At 35.5% G+C, this 17,074-nt stretch overlaps 1 protein-coding gene across 7 annotated transcripts in view; it reads left to right on the forward strand.

Annotated features, from left to right (window-relative positions):
* Positions 1-17,074, forward strand: part of ARHGEF12 (Rho guanine nucleotide exchange factor 12) — a 146,469-nt gene that overhangs the window by 55,045 nt on the left and 74,350 nt on the right. For 4 of the 7 annotated variants that reach the window (XM_021062986.1, XM_021062985.1, XM_021062983.1 and 1 more), the window contains exons 2-3: positions 7,228-7,251; positions 8,532-8,617. Coding sequence is in view for 4 of the 7 variants with exons in the window: in XM_021062985.1 (XP_020918644.1) it covers positions 7,228-7,251; positions 8,532-8,617 (110 nt within the window). In the remaining 3 variants the exon portion in view is untranslated. Of the gene's footprint in view, positions 1-7,227; positions 7,252-8,531; positions 8,618-10,200; positions 10,258-17,074 lie in introns of all 7 variants that reach the window. The other 3 variants (XM_013979482.2, XM_021062982.1, XM_021062984.1) reach the window with 1 other exon arrangement.

The raw sequence follows: 17,074 nt of genomic DNA on the forward strand, positions 1-17,074 counted from the left end.
GCATGGGAACTTAAACGTGCTGAGGAACAGCCAAAAAAAATTTTTTTTAACAAAAAGTAGATGACTAAATTAAAAAAATTATCTAGAGCCTTGTTTTTCAATATATAAAATAAATAAAAGCTAAGCAGCTCTGATGTATGGGAGTCTAGAGCCACCATCTACCTGTTTTTGTCCTCTGAGAGATTTTAATCCTCCAGGATTTTATGCAGCATAGTTTAAAGACTTTCTACTTTTTCAGAAGCACAGTTGCATCTTTTGGGAAATTCACAGAAAGCAGCTTGTCCTAACAAATTTTGTAAAATTGTCACTTCAGTTTACAAAATTTGAATATTTAATTTTAATGTGTTTTATGTAAAATCTTGTTGGAAAACATGCTCTTCTCAGATTAAGAGGATTTTTTTTCTCTATCTCTTATTTTTATCTTTACAAACATATCCTGAAATAGGGAATTGTGAAACAAGATTCAGATTTAAATCCCTATCTAATGAAAATCATTGCATCGGTCCTTTTTTATAAATCATGAGATGTAGAGTCCAGTTTCTTGCTTGTATTTGTTTAATGATATAAATATCTCTTCTGTGAGCATGGATTTGATGGTTTTAATGGTATTGAATGGGATGAGGATATTTAAGTAGTTTAAGTGTCTTAGACTTTTTTTTGACAGCTTTTTTTTTAACTTGGGTTTTTCTTTTTTTTGAAGTTAATAATTTGGAGCCTAAGAAGACACTCTGTAAGTTAATAGTGAGACTCATGATCTCAAAGGAAATTTATTTAGAAACCTTACAGGAAATGCAAAAGTGGTAATGTTCCATCCAGATTGTCAATAAAGAAATGAAAATCTTCAATAAGCTCTTATTTTTACTGTGCATTACTTTTCCCAGTTCAGAAACAACCAATATCCAATTTATAATAGCTCTGCCAGAGGAAATTAAAGTAATTTAGAATTTACTATTTGATTTGTCAAAGTATGTCCAGGAAATAAGAGACATTTACTTAGGTTCTGTCTTGTATTTATTCAGTAGGAGTTCCTGTCATGGCTCATTGTTTAATGAACCCGACTAGTATCCATGAGGATGTGGGTTCGATTCTTGGCCTTGCTCAGTTGGTTAAGGATCTGGCGTTGCCATGAGCTGTGGTGTAGGTCACAGATGTGGCTTGGATCCTACATTCCTGTGGCCGTGGCATAGGCTGGTGGCTACTGCTCTGATCTGACCCCTAGCCTGGGAACCATCATATTGCCACGGGTGTGATCCTAAAAAGACACAAGACAAAAAAAAAAAAGGTATTCAGTAAAAGTGGCAGTATACTAAGCTATGTTGAAGAATTTGAGAATCTGGAGTTCCCATCGTGGCACAGCAGAAACAAATCCAACTAGGAACCATGAGGTATTGGGTTTGATCCCTGTTCTTGCTCAGTGGGTTAAGGATCCGGTGTTGCCATGAGCTGTCGTGTAGGTCGCAGAGATGGCTCAGATCTGGCGTTGCTGTGGCTCTGGTGTAGGCCAGCATCTACAGCTCCGATTAGACCCCTGGCCTGGGAACCTCCATATGCCACGGTGCAGCTCTAAAAAGACAAGACCAAAAAAAAAAAAAAAAAAAAAAAGAATTTGAGAATCTTACATTACATTTTAGTGAATCATTTTTGGAATTTACACAGAACTGAGCTCCTTGGGCCTTGTCATTCTGTGGTTTGTATCGCAAGGCCCAGAGGTTTAAAACTAATAACACCGTGAAGAATTCTCCATGAGTCATTTTGTCAGCTGTAGCTTCTGCTTTAGAGCCTTTCTGATATAATTAATTAATGTTTTATGGCCAGCTCTGCTAAACTTTTCATGCTTTGGATCTATATGCTAATAAAAAAGTGTAATGGTAGATAATGTTCAGACTTTTTTGGCTAGTTCCAAAATTTTTAGTTCTTGTAGTGACTCTAAGCTTAACCAATTATAAATTGTAGGTGGTGAAAGGACTTATGACTGGTGTTTTTTTGGTGGGAGGAATGGTAATGGCCATTTGCTACTTTTCCTTCTGTTAATCTTGCTTTTGGGAGATCTAAAGATTAAATTAAAAGTTCAGCTGAAGTCAGTACTATGTAGCTAAATCCCTATACTTAAGAACATTGTGTATTGCAGACAAATGTCCCTGTAGCTGTTTTGTTTGTTATTTTGTGAAAAGTGGTATAATACTTGAGCTAGCTGGTTCATATTCATAGTAGAGTAATTTCAAAATTAAATTCTGTGCTTCAGTTTATTTATTTTTTAGAAATAGATAAATGAAAAATTTGATTTACATCCAGGACACAAAATGGCTTAATCTTTGTTGCTGTTTTTAAGGAGATGAGAAAATAATGGACTTTTTTGCTAAGTGGCAGGTATGGTCAACATAATTTTACTATGTTTAAGCAAAAAATCACTGACCTTACTTGCTAGGAAAATTAAAAGTGTTGGTTGTAACCTAGTTGTTGTTGTTTTTCTTACCCTGTAGCATTTGGGAAGTTTGTTAACTTGAGTATTGACATTAATTTTATGTAATATGACTTGGCAAGTTAAGTTGATGGTCTCATCACTGGATTTGGTCATGCATTTCTGTGGGTTTTACTGAGCTAAAGACCTATTTGAATATTGTTAGTCTTTATTTTTCTTTTCTATGTGATTGGAGGCATGCCACTACAGTTCATATTTTATTTTTGTTTTTCCTAATAGCTGATAATAATTAAATGGTTTATGTGTTAGGCAATGCTTCTTATTTTCTAACTTGATCCTCAAAACAAACTTGTGAAGTAGGTACTAGTATTATCACTATTTTACAGATGATTCTTAGATAGGTTAAGCAACTTGCCCAAGTTCAAAGCACCTTTTAATTGTGAAACTAGCATATGACCTAGTTATGCTTTTTCTCAGGAGTCCCTGAACCTAAGGCCTTGAGATCACATGTAATTCTCATTGATTATAACAATATTGAAGTAGTCTATTTTTTGCACTGATATTTATTATCATTTTACGAGCATCGAGCCTTACCATTATCTTAATTATTGTCTGTTTTTCAGAATTCTTTGTCTAGTAGCTCTCCTCACTGGAGTGATTTTTTTTTTTCCTGCATTTTAACATCGCTAAAATCAGGATGCATCTTACAATGGAATTTTTGAGAATTCTAAATTTAGTAGTTAACATTGTTTGACTGTTAATAAAAGCTTGACCACTATCCAGTGTGGGTAAAATTTCCTTAACTTCCTCTCCTTCATTTCAATCATCCATTATTAAGAACCATCTAGACTCCCAAGTTACTTATCATAACTAAATCCAAAGGGAAAAAAGTCTACTATCTTAGAGGAGACAGAGGGTAGGAATTAAACAGGGATTGTCATATCCCTATTTCTTCCTTTAGAACATTTCTCACTGGAGTAGTATCAAAGGCCAAACTTTTTTCTCAGCAAAATCAGTAAAAGGAAAATATGGTTTCTAATAGGCTATTGGTTATAAGCAAATATGGAATATGAAATTTTGGCAGACCTTTACAATTTTTTTTAATCCAGAAGAAATTCTGTTTAACAGTCTTAAAATCTTAAAAACAATGATAACATCAAATATGTGTGTGTATATATATTGTAGAATAGTTAAACCTGGCTAAAAATAGTTGCTTTACTCCAATATATATTATTATGTTAGGGTTATTTAATTACCAAATCACTTTTCCCATTGCACTGTAATAACATACTGGGAGGAATGTGAAAGTACAAAATTGGGGTGCGGGGGGCCTCTGTATACTGCTCCCTAGTGATTTAATATTAGAGCTCAGAACTAATTAGGAAAAGGTATACTCAGTTGAGTGAGACCCTTGGTTAGGATATTTGGCATATAAGTATGCTAGTATAGGTAATAAAAAATAAGGGCATCTAGGAGTTCCCTATATGGGTCATCAGGTGAAGGATCTGATGTTGTCTGTGTGAGGATATGGGTTTGATCCCTGGCCTTGCTCAGTGGGTTTAGCTGTGGCATAGGTTGTAGATGCAGCTCAGATCTGGTGTTGCTGGGGCTGTGGTGTAGGCCAGCAGCTGCAGGTCCGATTTGTCCCTAGCCTGGGAATTTCCATATGCCACAGGTGCAGCCATAAAAAGAAACAAACAAACAAAAAATAAGGGCATCTAATCACCTTATCCTAACAGCTCAGAACCCTTTCATTCACTTACTATGGTTCTTCATATTGGCACTTTGACTTTATCTTATATCTAGAAAAATACATATACACATATATAAATACACGCAAATGTGGTCATTGTTGGCTAAATGTCCAAGTTATCAATATGAAACCAGACACATTTGATTAATTAGGCACATTTAACATTACATCATCATTCAAATACAGCTGTTCTGTGTAAATATCTAACCAAAGGAGATTTTCCTCAGTTTTTATGACTGGACTACACAGTGGACAGGGACTTGAAGAGACAGGATTTTTGTACACAAGAATTGTTTCATCGCCTTAGTGTTGGGTTACTCTGTTGCTTAGAATATGGCCATTTTTTTATCCTTTGGACTGGCGTTTCTTTAGCTTTTGAAAGTATTAATGCTTCTTTATTGGTCCCTGGGACAACCCTTTCTCTTTTCTGATTTATCTTATTTATTTATTTATTTATTTTTAAGGCTGCACCTGGGCATATGGATGTTCTCGGGCCAGGGGTCGAATCAGCTATCGCTGCCAGCCTCTGTAACAGCCACAGCAACACTTGATTGGAGCCACATCTGTGATGCACACTGAAGCTTGCCTCAATGTCAGATCCTAAACCCAGTGAGTGAGTCCAGGGATCGAGGGATGGAAACTGCATCCTTGCAGAGACAACATTGGGTCCTTAACTGCTGAGCCATAATGGGAACTCCAGGATTGATCTTCTTAATCTCCTTTGTTGGCTCTCAGATCCATTCTTAGTTGTTGAGAAGCTAGTTTTCTTTTTTCCCACGATCCTTGGTGGTTTCTCCTTTACCTGCTGTTTTAAATTTCAGTGACTATCAGTTGCTTGGTGACTTCAATCTACAACTCTAGCCCTAGGATTTTCTTTGGGGTTCTAGCTTTCTACTTCCAGCTATCTGGTTACAGCTGCATCTCATATCCAGCAGAAGGTATTGGGATTCTCTTGACGGTTTTCTAAGCTTGAGCAGAGGAAAGAATGCAGCAGCCAGGAAGGCCCTTTACTCTATTAGGTGCAGTATCTACATGTACAGCTGCACATATGTACGTACATGCACATTTGTTTTACCACATCCTTTAAAGTGGAATTTGGTGATCAGAGGAAAGTACTGTGATTTAAAGATTTTTTTAAAAAAAGTTCTTTGTACTTTATGTGTAGTTAGTTATGATAAGCAAGTTACATGTAGGGTAGTTCTTGTTCTTCATTTTCTCATTCCATTTTTGTCCTCTTCTTTCCCTTTCTTTTCCATTCCCTTGTAAGAGAAAATAGCTCAGGAAACTGGTTTACAATCAGTAGTCTGGGAACTTCCGGGATTCTTTACCAGAATCTCCCTGGATGATGCAGTTCCTGACGCAAGCAGCATTGTTTTGGGGTAGGAGTTTTTATAATGGCTGTCGGGCCAAGTGGCTAAGGTTGCTAACTGCAGGTATTATCCTCTGCAGAAACTCAGTTGGGAATTCTTTTCTGCCAACTCTAATGTTCATCTTTTAATTTAAATCCTATTCCTTCCCACCTCCCCCAACAAGTACAGATGGCTACTGAGGAACTCTTATTTCTGAAGATTTGGTAATTTTTTTGTAATCAATATATTCTCTAGAACAGTGCCCTCAATTATCCCAGAACCCCCTTTCCCTGTTATCTCTAAGTTGGTTTTAAGTTAATATGCTGTCACTTACTAGGAAATAAGTTTTTCTTTGGATCAATTTTGATTTATACAGGAATTAGAGGATATTGTAATTAAACTTGTACTTTAGACCTAGGTTTTGTGGGAGGTTTTTTGTTTGTTTTAAACTAAACTACCTCCATGCCAAATAAAATAGCCATTCAACTATTGTTTTATGCTTATTTCTTACTACCTGTACTAATAGCCTTTTAAAAAAATTACTGATATTCTTATAAGCCCTTTTCTTATTATCTAGACCAAGTAATCTTCACATAAAATGTTATAGGTTAAGATAATTTCTAAAAAGGACAGAAAGAAGAAGAGGAAATGGAGGAAATTTGAGAACACTCTTTTAGACTTAGGTTGGCATTTATGTATAGCATCAAACTCTTATCAGGAAGCCTCCAGTAATATTTCTTTTTAAAAAAGACAACCAGGAGGAAAGGCTGTAGTTCTTTTCACTTTCAGAATGGAAAAAAATTTTAAAGTACTCTGCTTTCTACTTTTGGAACGTATTTTTAATAATTGATAGAACTCCAATGGTAATTTTTTCTGGGCTTGTTATTACGTAGACACAGATAATTGAGCATCATGATTTGATTATGATCAAAGGGTAGACACAGACCAGTAGAGCAGTAATCAGCACCCAGATATTTTGGATGGGGAGAGATGAACTCCTTTTATGTAGGTTTTTAAAAAGAGGACCCATACTCAGGAACAGCTGTTGGTAAATGCACCTACAATTTCAAATTTAACAGAATAGTTAAGATATTAAAAAATGATATCCGGAGTTACTGCTATGGCTCAGTGGATTAAAACTCTGTCCTTGCTCAGCAGTAATGAACCCAATTAGTGTCCATGAGGGCGCAGGTTTGAACCCTGGCCTCGCTCAGTGGGTCAGGGACCCAGCTTTACCGTGAGCTGTAGTAGAGGTCTCAGACTTGGCTCAGGTCCCGAGTTGCTGTGGCATAGACCGGCAGCTACCACTTGGATTTGACCCCTAGCCTGGTAACTTCCATATGCCAAGGGTGCACCCCTAAAAAGACAAGACAAAAAAAGAAGAAGAAGAATCTGACTTCAGTGGCTTGGGTTGCTGTGGAAGTGTGTGTTCAATCCCTGTCCTGGTGCAGTGGGTTAAAGGATCTGATGTTACCACAGCTGTGGTTAGGTCACAGCTGTGGCTCGGATTCAGTCCCTGGCCTGGGAACTTCCATATGCTGTGACTGGCCATGAAAAAAGAAAATAGTATTCAATGCCACGTTTGTTGACTCTTGCTTCGGGAAAGTTAGCATAAGATTTAAATCCCTTATTCTGGTATCATGGAATGTAAATTTAATAATCTCACAAGTGAAATAACTACATCTATTTTTTTGTTTTTTTTTCAGGTTTCCCCTCAAAAAACCTATAAGGTAAGTTGTTCAATTGCACTTCATATGTTAGGTTAAACTTTAATTAGAAGTGTTCCTTTGAAATTATGGCACATTTTTGTAGTTTTAGAAAATGTGGATTTAAGTAATTTAAAATTTCAAAATAGTCTACAAATTTAAGTGTAACAGGTGTTGCATATTTTCTTCTGGAAGATGACATTATTTTGATAACATTTTTAATGTTTTTAATGTAAGCATTTTAAAAGTTTGTTCAAAATGATACTTCACTCCCTATGAAGAGATTTAATTTTAAAATCTGTTGTGACTGTTTTCATTAGCGAAGCGCTGGGGAGTGTAAATGGATTGCCAGTTTTTGATGTGTTCTTATCACTTGGGTAACTAACTATAACTGCCCTTAGTTACTGAACTTTGTCAAACTGGATCAGTCCTAATTACTCTAAAACAATAAAGGAAAAAATCTAAAATGTCCAAATGTCCATGCCTATATCCTTATCTCCATATTTATTCATTTCCTGGGATTAAGTGCTTCCTCATTATTTGGTCTTCGGCATCTCTTCTCTCTCTCATCTTAATTGTCATAAATATTATTTGAAATGAAGATAGTATGTCATTCCTAATTATTATAGTACTTATATCATTTTTAGCAATGGTATAGTCTAAGATACTAATACTAATCTTGACATTTCAACTAATTAGTAGTGTATGTATTATAGTAGTGGTCTTTTTTTGCTGCCCAGGCGTTATTAGATCAGTGTAGTTGGGTAGGCATAGGACAAATAATAATTCTAGTGTCTTCTGGGCCTTACAAAGACTTCAATGGATGCTATGGCCATTGAACTGTAGGCAAGGCTAATTTAAGTGAGGCTTGCCTAAGATTTTTTTTTTTAAACTGTTCTCATCCATGCTGTATTTACACAGTAATTTTGAACTTGACCAGAGTTATACATAAGAGTGAGGAGATATGTTTAATTACTTTTAGGCACTGTTTTCTTATCTGTTAAATGGAAATTACAGTGAAAACTATTTTAAAAATTTAATTTATTTCTAAGAATAAAATAGACTTGATTGCTAAATACTACTTGTTATTTTTAAGAACTTTCTGTAAACAAGTGAATAGACTATATATTGCACATGGCGTAGACTGACTTTTAAAACTCCTTGAAAAATATGAATTAGGTTTATGAGACTGTAAGTTAAACTGATTTCTTGTTTTCTCTTTATAAGACATACCTGGGATTTTGAAATTTTTTATTCTAATGGTTTTCTTGTAATAAATATTTTATTGCTGTTATTTAATTTAGGCATGGAAGTATTTTGAACCGAGAGTCACCAACAGATAAGAAGCAGAAAGTTGAGCGCAGTACATCACATGATTTTGATCCCACAGGTAAAACACTGTTTGTTCTTCCAAAGAATATTGAGAATAGTAAAGTTCAGAATAATACACCTTAAGCTACATAACTACGTGAAACACCCAGAGTAGCTATTTGACTTAAGACTCTTTCTTCTTCAGTTACATAATATAAAACCTTTGCCTTCAGGAGGAATACAGACATTTTTAACTTTCAGCACTATGGATTCCACTATGGCAGCATCATTGTAGACTGTATTATACCTAAAAATAATATAAATAGTTACTGTATTATAATTGGAGATTTGGATAAGACCAAGGACTTAGTAATAAGGTAAATCTTAGTTATGCACAGTAGTAGGTTTATAAAATCAAGGGTATAACAACTATAAATTTCTGTAGTCATTTAAAAATTTGATATTGATCATGGTAAATTGGATTATTAGATAAAATACTTCAAAAATTAATGTGTTATTTTAGAGTAAACAGATGAACAGGAATCCCTTTTTCTTCAGTCAAAAAGTATTCTAAACTTAGAGAGTTCTCTTTCAACCTAATAATGTTGATCTTTCCTACAGTTTTCATGCTATTGGACTTTTGACTGTTTATATTCTTAATTTTGTAAATATAGGTTGAACCCCTCTTGTAATACATAGGCTTTTGCTTTCCCCTTGTAAACTCAGTATTTAATTTATAAAAGTTGCTTGATAATTTTGCTTTTGTTATTTGAAACTTGTTCTTTGTGCATATACTATTTTATTTAGTTGTATGTTCCTATGACAAAAGATTAAGTAAAGGCTAAGGTCTCAGATAAATACATGTATCTATTTTTAGATAAATTTCACTTAGAAATAAAATTTTTAATTTTTAGTAGAGTATTTTTGTATCTAAGCTGTTTTATACTTTTAGTGTAAACTGCTTGTTTATTTTGAAAAAAATATTATAAATGTTATCTACGTAGGGAGGAATGGGAAGTGAATAGCTACTAAACTACTCCTTGCATGGTAGGTTAAAAATGAAATCCCAACCATCAATTTAGGGGGTTTTGGGTAGTGGGTATATATAATATGTAACTTCTGGATCTCCATTAAGAAGTAATTCTTTACTTCTGACACCTAATTTCGATGTCTTAGGGCTCAGAAGCTTTCATTTATATGATTAAGTTATTGTGTTGATATTTAGGGTCAGAAGTTTCTGCCCTGTGTTCATAGAAGCATTATAGTCTTGTTAGATTGACTTATTCTGTATTGTTCATCTGAGATGTGCACATCTCCAAAGACAAATGTAGCAAAGTGGTATTCAATGCTTCAAAAGGAGATTATTATAGCTTTTAGTGCTTTTGTCATCTCTACAATTGTCAGATGGTGTATTTTGTAGATTTTTCATGTGTTGTTTTGTTTGAACATATTTTTATTGCACTGTCTTTTCTTCAATAAATCTAAAATGTCATTACCTGTGCTGTTCGTGACTATTCTAAGGGCTATCATCTGTGATGTTCATGCTTTGTTTGCACGATTTAACTTGATCATGATTCATTCTTTTTCCCCCCATGAATTTTTCCCCTTACATTGGTCTCCATATTTTCTATATCTCTCTCCTTTTCTCCCGCTCTTGTACAGATAGCTCCTCCAAGAAGACAAAGTCTAGTTCAGAGGAGAGTAGATCCGAAATATATGGTAAGCTAATGTAGCCAATTCAGCCTTGCACTTTTGGAGCTTGCTTCATGCTGTTTCTTTTTTTCTTTCTTTCTTTCTTCTTTCTTTCTTTCTTTCTTTCTTTCTTTCTTTCTTTCTTTCTTTCTTTCTTTCTCTTTCTCACTCTCTCTTTCTTCCTTTCTTTTTTTCTTTCTCTTTCTCTCTTTCCCTCTCTCTCTTTCTTTCTTTATTTCCCTTTTTTTTCCTTTAAATAACTGCAGTGTTCTTATGTCTGCTCTGCATGGCATGACCTACTGCAGGGAAAGGGAGCCTGGGGTTTTAAATGTGGCTGTGATATGGAAGCTTAAGGTTCCTAGAAACTAACATTATAGAGTAAGAATAGGCACATTACCCATCTTCTCTTTCATCTTGTTTGTAAAAGTTAGGAAGATGATTAATATATTTGGGTCAGGTTTCTCCAAATAACGTGGATGAGCTTTGAATTCTTAACATTGTCTTCCCATGTCCCATATGTAGTTTGAATCATGTAAAATTGCATCAATACTACCAGTTTTTTCCTCTAAATATAGTAGTGGTGTAATTTAGATGTGTTAGCAGTTCTTTGGAATTTTTATTTTCTTTTTTATTTGTTTCTTTATTTTTAATCGCCTCATCCTCTTGAAATGCTGTTCTTGTATAATTTATATACAACAGCCAAAAAAAAAAGAAACACTTAAAGTATTTTATTTTGTAGTATGAAGAATTTGTCTCTGCCTTTCATAAGTTTCCCCAAAGCTTATTCTGAATGGGAAAATTTCAGAATGGCACCTTTTAAAAATAATCTTCACAAAGAGCTGGTTTAACCTGACTGGTCAAGTTTTGCAGTAGATGATTGAAACACTAATATTTCCAGGCTATGTCCTGTCTTCCAGAGATGATATAACCCATGTTTGTGAAGTTCAGACATATTTTTCTTCTTCCTTTGCATAGTTTTACCTGCCTTCCTTTCTTGTTTTGGCATCTAATTAGTTTTTTGAGAAAAGTGAATAGGAAAAGCACTGCTGGAACCTAAACTTTAAAAACACTCTGAAAGACAAAGAAGTTTTTTTTTTTTAAGGAGATTCCAAATTTGACCTCAAAGGAAAATCAGGTCTTCTCTGATAGAGCCAAAAGTCTGTCAAATTTCCCCAGGTGCAGCTGTTTCCTAACTTGATATATATATGTGTGTGTATATATATATATATATACACACACACACACATATATATGTATATATATATGTATGGAAAAAATATATGAAAATGCCCTTCTTTCCTTCTAAGGTACTTTGTAATTTATATCTCCTGAAACTTGATCTCCTAATATCAGATACTATTTAGTGTTTTGAGGCCTCTGTGTTTGGTTATAAATCATTTAACACTTCTGTGTTAGATACATGCCTATTGTTACTTGCTTGGGTTTATGTGACCAGTGTTTTTTCTGTATAGTTAAATTTTTACAGTAGTTCAGTAGGAAATGTGTACCATGCCATATGGCATACCAAGTTCATGCTATTTCTTCCTTCCAAAATATTTGACAGCCTATAAGTCCTTGAGACTCTTTCTGTTTTATGTAGTTTCCTATGGTTTATTCTCTCCTTAGAAATGTGAACTCTATCTATTTTACAGTGCCGTTCTTTCCCAGTAACCTTTTACAATGTTGTAATTTTATCTCCCTTACCATTTTCCTAGATCTATGGTATGTATGCAAAAGTTTGCTGTTTGCTTTGTATGAGAGTAACAATTTAGGATTCTATGACTAGAGATATTATACTAATATTTTTCTTACCAGTGATAGGAATATTAACACTAGTTCAGACATGCCATTGGCATGGTGGTAATAGAAACATTTTAAGTGGTAATGGGGAAGCAAGGTGTGGCTTCTCTGTGTTTGTTTTTTGAGAACCCTTGAAATACCTTTTTTGGAGGGAACTGAGCCATGTGTTCTCAAAAAGCACTTTTGAGAGGGATGAGTTGATTAGAACAGAATTAGCATGCCAACTTAAATCTCTTTGACATTACAAATATTTTATCACCTGTGTGAATAGACTTCTTCAGACTGTGTGCAGTTAGCATGGGTGAAAAGGAATCTTTAGAGTGAAGGAAAGCTTGGACATACTGGAATCCGACTGAGTGGAATCATAGTACCTGGTGACATTGCTTTAGTGTAGGGTCTCTTTACAAGCCCACATATAACTTTGGATATTATATTGTCTTTTCTTGGGGTAAAATTTGTTAGTTGATACAATGGTAGTCATTCACTTAAAAATTATTTATTTTAAACTTTCCTAGCCATTTTGTGAGATAGATTTACTTTGCTCACTTTAAGAGGAAACCCAATGTTTGTTTTGTATTCACTTCTTCTGTTATGTCTCTGCCCAGTGCAGCAGGTCAATATTTGTTCCTTTTCCCCTTATAACCCCTTCTGTACCTTCTGAAGTCTATTATTCATGTCAGATATATTTTCTGATCTGCTATTTTAATGATAGTAATTTTCTATTTTTCTTACTATAATGGAGAAATTTTGTGGGGGTTTGAGGAATATGAGAGATTTAGCAAGGGAATTTTGAGTTCGACTACAGCTTCCTCCTAAAGTTTATCTTGATGTTATGGAGAGATTCCAGCTGATGGTATTATGTACAAGAAAATAAGCCAGGTCTTTTTGAGACTGTCTTAGTCTTCTGGGGCTTCTGTAACAAAATACCAGAGAGACTTGGCTTAAACAACAGAAATTAGTTTTCTCACAATTTTGGAGGCTAGAAATATGAGATCAGGCTGCCAGCATTGTCTGCGGTCTGATAAGAGCTCTTTTCCTGGCTTAAAAATAACCATCTTTTTGTTTTGTGCTCATACAGTCTTTTCCTTGGTGCAGGCATGTGTAGAGAGGGAAATAAAGAACAAGCTCTCTGGTGTCTCATAGGTACATCATTCCCATCTTGAGGGCCTCATAGGACCTTATCTTAGGACCTTAGCTAACCCTAATCACCTCCACAAAGGCTTCATCTTCACATGTTATCACCTTGGGGGTTAGGGCTCAGCAAATGAATTTGGGGTGGGAGGAGTGACAAACATTGAGTCCATAACAGAAGCTAATTGTTAGTACTTAAAATATCCTGGTTTGGATACTCGGAATGTATTTTTTTTTAATTCATATTTTTTTCTTATTCAAGCTTCTCACATCTGTAAAATGAAAAGTTCTTAATTTGATTTTTATTTCCAACAAGTTATTGTTTTCTTCTTCAACCTTGTAAAGAACATTCTCCAGCAGGAACCTTCTTTTCATAAATCATTCACTTTTTATCCTCTTAAAATGTGAGGATAAAACTATCTGAGCACATACTATCTGGAAGGTGAATAAGAATGTTCAGCTTGAAAATCTATGAACTTTTTCTCAGTTTTCACCTTTCACCAAACCATTAGGCAATGCTGATGTCCATTCTTTGGTTTCTTTAATGTTACATGAACCTATTTTTTTCTCTTATAATGATTTTGTCTTTACTGTACTTCTTTTTCTTTTTTCTTTTTTTTTTTTTTTCTATTGGGGTGCACCCATGGCATATTGAAGTTCCCAGGCTGGGAGTGAAATTGGAGCTGCATCTGCTGGCCTGCCTGTGTCACAGCCGTAGCAATGCAGGATATGAGTGGCATCTGTGACCTACACCACAGCTCATGGCAATGCCAGATCCTTTAACCCACTGATTGAGGCCAGGGATCAAACCCTCATCCTCATGGATACTAGTTGGGTTCATTAGCACTGAGCCATGAGGGGAACTCCTCTTTTTCCCCTTATGAATATAGGCATGACCCAAATTTCTGTCCCTCATCTTTCTGCCTTATTTCCATGGCTGCACTCACAGCATGTGGAATTATAGGGCCAGGAATTGAACCCATTGTGCCACCAAGGAACTCCTCTAGTCCTATATTTTTAACTGTTTGCTAAATACTTCCCCTCTGTCCTTCAAATCCAGATGACCACCCTGGAATTTATCGTTGTTAATAACGTTATTGTTATGGCTAGAAATCAGTCTTTTCCCTTGATTTCTTTGATTCTTTTAATGGCACTGTCATTGTTCCAATTTACTTAGTCTTATTTTCTTAAATTTATCTTTGACGACTTCTTTTCTCTTCTTTTCTCCTTCTCTTCTGTCTTTTGTTGTCAGCTGTTTGCCAGGTTTCAGTGATTCTGCCATCGCATTATTTTTCACCCCTTACTCTTTAGTTTCATCTCCACTGCTTTGTTTGGTTTTTCATCCTGTCATTAGACTATTTTAATAGACTCATAAGTTTCTTTCACTTTGATTCACTTCCTTTTCTTCATTCTATGGTAGGCTGTCAGATTAATATTACTGAGGTAAGGATTTAGTAATTCACTTGTTGGGAAAGTACAAATAATTATTAAGATATGCCATTCTTTGTTTCCAATTCATCATTTTCCATTAATCTACTACTACCATTCATCTAAAGGTACCAGGCTCTCCTCCAAATTTTCATTTCCCAAATATGACTCGTTGTTTGTTCATTGCTCATGCCATTCCCCTTATTTTGAATGGTTTATCTCCTATAATTTCCTGTTAGAATCCTCCCTGTATTTCAAGGTCTAACATCAAATACTGCCTCCTTCACAGGGCTTTCCTAGGTTTACACAGTTACTTTTGTTGTCTGAGCTTTGACATCCTGCTTTGTATGTAGTTATTTGTATTTATATTCATCTTTGCTTCTTCCGTAATGCCTGACACACTGGAGTCACTCATTTAGTGAGGTTTGAATGAATGACTGATTGTTGAGATTGGGATGAAGTATTTTAGTAAAGAGAACTGATGGAATAAAATATCGATTCATCTTAATTGGATTTTTTTTTCTTTTAAACATTTTAAGGTAAAGAAACTGTATCTTAGAAAATAAACTTACTGTTGTATAGCCTAAAAGAATGAAATCAGCATCCTTGGAACTTAAGTCTCCTCTTGTTGACAGCATTGTGCATTTAGAGTCAAGAAGCTTCTTAATCAAAGGATTATCTGAGGTCTAACTCATAAAACATGTATGGCTGGCAGCAGTTTAAAAATGAGCTGTTTTTATGAGGTTGCACATGGTCTTTCTCCACACCCTTCCCTGAAGCTAATTCTTAAGAAGTGAGACTTAGAGAAGTTTGGTCATGTAATAAAAATCAAAGGTAAAGAAAAACCAATGTGCTTTCCCTAAAGTAAATGCAGTATGGAAGGTGTAGCATGTTGCCCTGCATATTAACACTACCTTTCCACCAATTTACTGTTTGGCATTATAGTTGGTGCATTTTTCCAGGAATGTATCATAGTGAGACCTGAGAGTACTTTCTCACCTTTTTCGAAATACCAGAGAGACTTTTTCCCCTTCCCATGGCAAAGCATTACAAAGACTTATTTTTTTTTCACTTTGTAAATACAATCTGTTGTAATTATCTTTTGAGTAAGAAACAATATTTTTAATGTTGGTTTCAAATGCCACATTGGGAAGAAGGATCAAGATGGTAGAGTAAGCTTTCCTCCCCCTCAGAACTATCAAAAATACATCTACATGAGGCCCAATTCTCACTGGAAACTGGCAGAAAAACTCCTTCACAAACAAGACTGCAAGAAAGATTCCCACATAATCAGGTAGGAAGGGAAGAAGAGCATCAGGTCAGGACCTCTGCCCCTAGAAGGAGACCAAGAGATAAAGGGAGTTAGCATGGGCAGACACTCACCTTGGGGAGTAAGCAGGTCAAGCCACAGACTGGGCACCCTAATTCTGGGGTCCTGTGGGGAGAGCTCCCTTGGCTGCTTGAAGAACCAGTAGGACAAATAGAAAGTCTGGTGCAGCCTAGACTCCTCTCATGAGGAGTATGTGAGTGCTGGCTTGCCACCAAAACACAAACTTAAAAGGGACAGAGCAGTTTGAGCTCAACCATCAGGGCTTCTGCTTTAGCAACTTGAGAGCAGATCCTGTCCCTGACAAGACAGGTGATAGCCACTGAGAGAGGGGGAAGTCCTGCCTTACACCTTGTGCAGCCTTTAGCTCCCCCAACACCAGCTGCAGTCTCTATCAAGGTGATGGTGGCCAGCATACCCTGAGGAAAAGTATGGCTAGCATCTGCATCAAACCAGCCCTTTCACAAAAGACACTGGGCACATGCAGTCTACATTGGGACACTTCCACATAAAGACAACCTCAGGACCACAATGGATAACTGTTTCATCTACATTCATAGAGACAGAGAAAGCTAAATAAAATGAAAAGGCAGAGGAACTGCTCTCTATTGAAAGAGAAAAATGAAACCCCTGAAAAAATAATGAAACAGATAGTGTACCAGATAATAAATTCAAAAAGTTGGTAATAAAAATGCTAACTGAATTGAGAAAAATAATTAATTTAAGCACAAATCATTTACATATGGAATTAGAATCTATAAAGTAGGCCCAATCAAAGATAGATAATTCAATTTCTGAGATAAAAAGCACTTTAGAAGCAATGAATGGCAAATTAAATGACACAGAGGAATGCATAAATGATCCAGAAGATAGAATATTGAAAGTCATTCAGTAAAACAGCAGAGAGAAAGACAAATGAAAAAAAGAAAGAAAATATACAAGAACTTTGGGATAAAACAAAATATACCAACATTCACATTATAAGGGTTCCAGAAAGGAGAGAGAAAGAGAGAAAGGGGATCAAACATGTATTTGAAGAAATTGTGGCTGGAAACTTGCCATACCTAATGAAGGAAACAGGAAGGAACACAGGTCTGGGAAGCACAGAAGGTTCCAAACAAGATGAATCTAACACAACCACACCAAGACATATCATAA

This window comes from Sus scrofa, chromosome 9 (assembly GCF_000003025.6).
Source record: "Sus scrofa isolate TJ Tabasco breed Duroc chromosome 9, Sscrofa11.1, whole genome shotgun sequence".
Lineage (NCBI taxonomy): Eukaryota > Metazoa > Chordata > Mammalia > Artiodactyla > Suidae > Sus > Sus scrofa.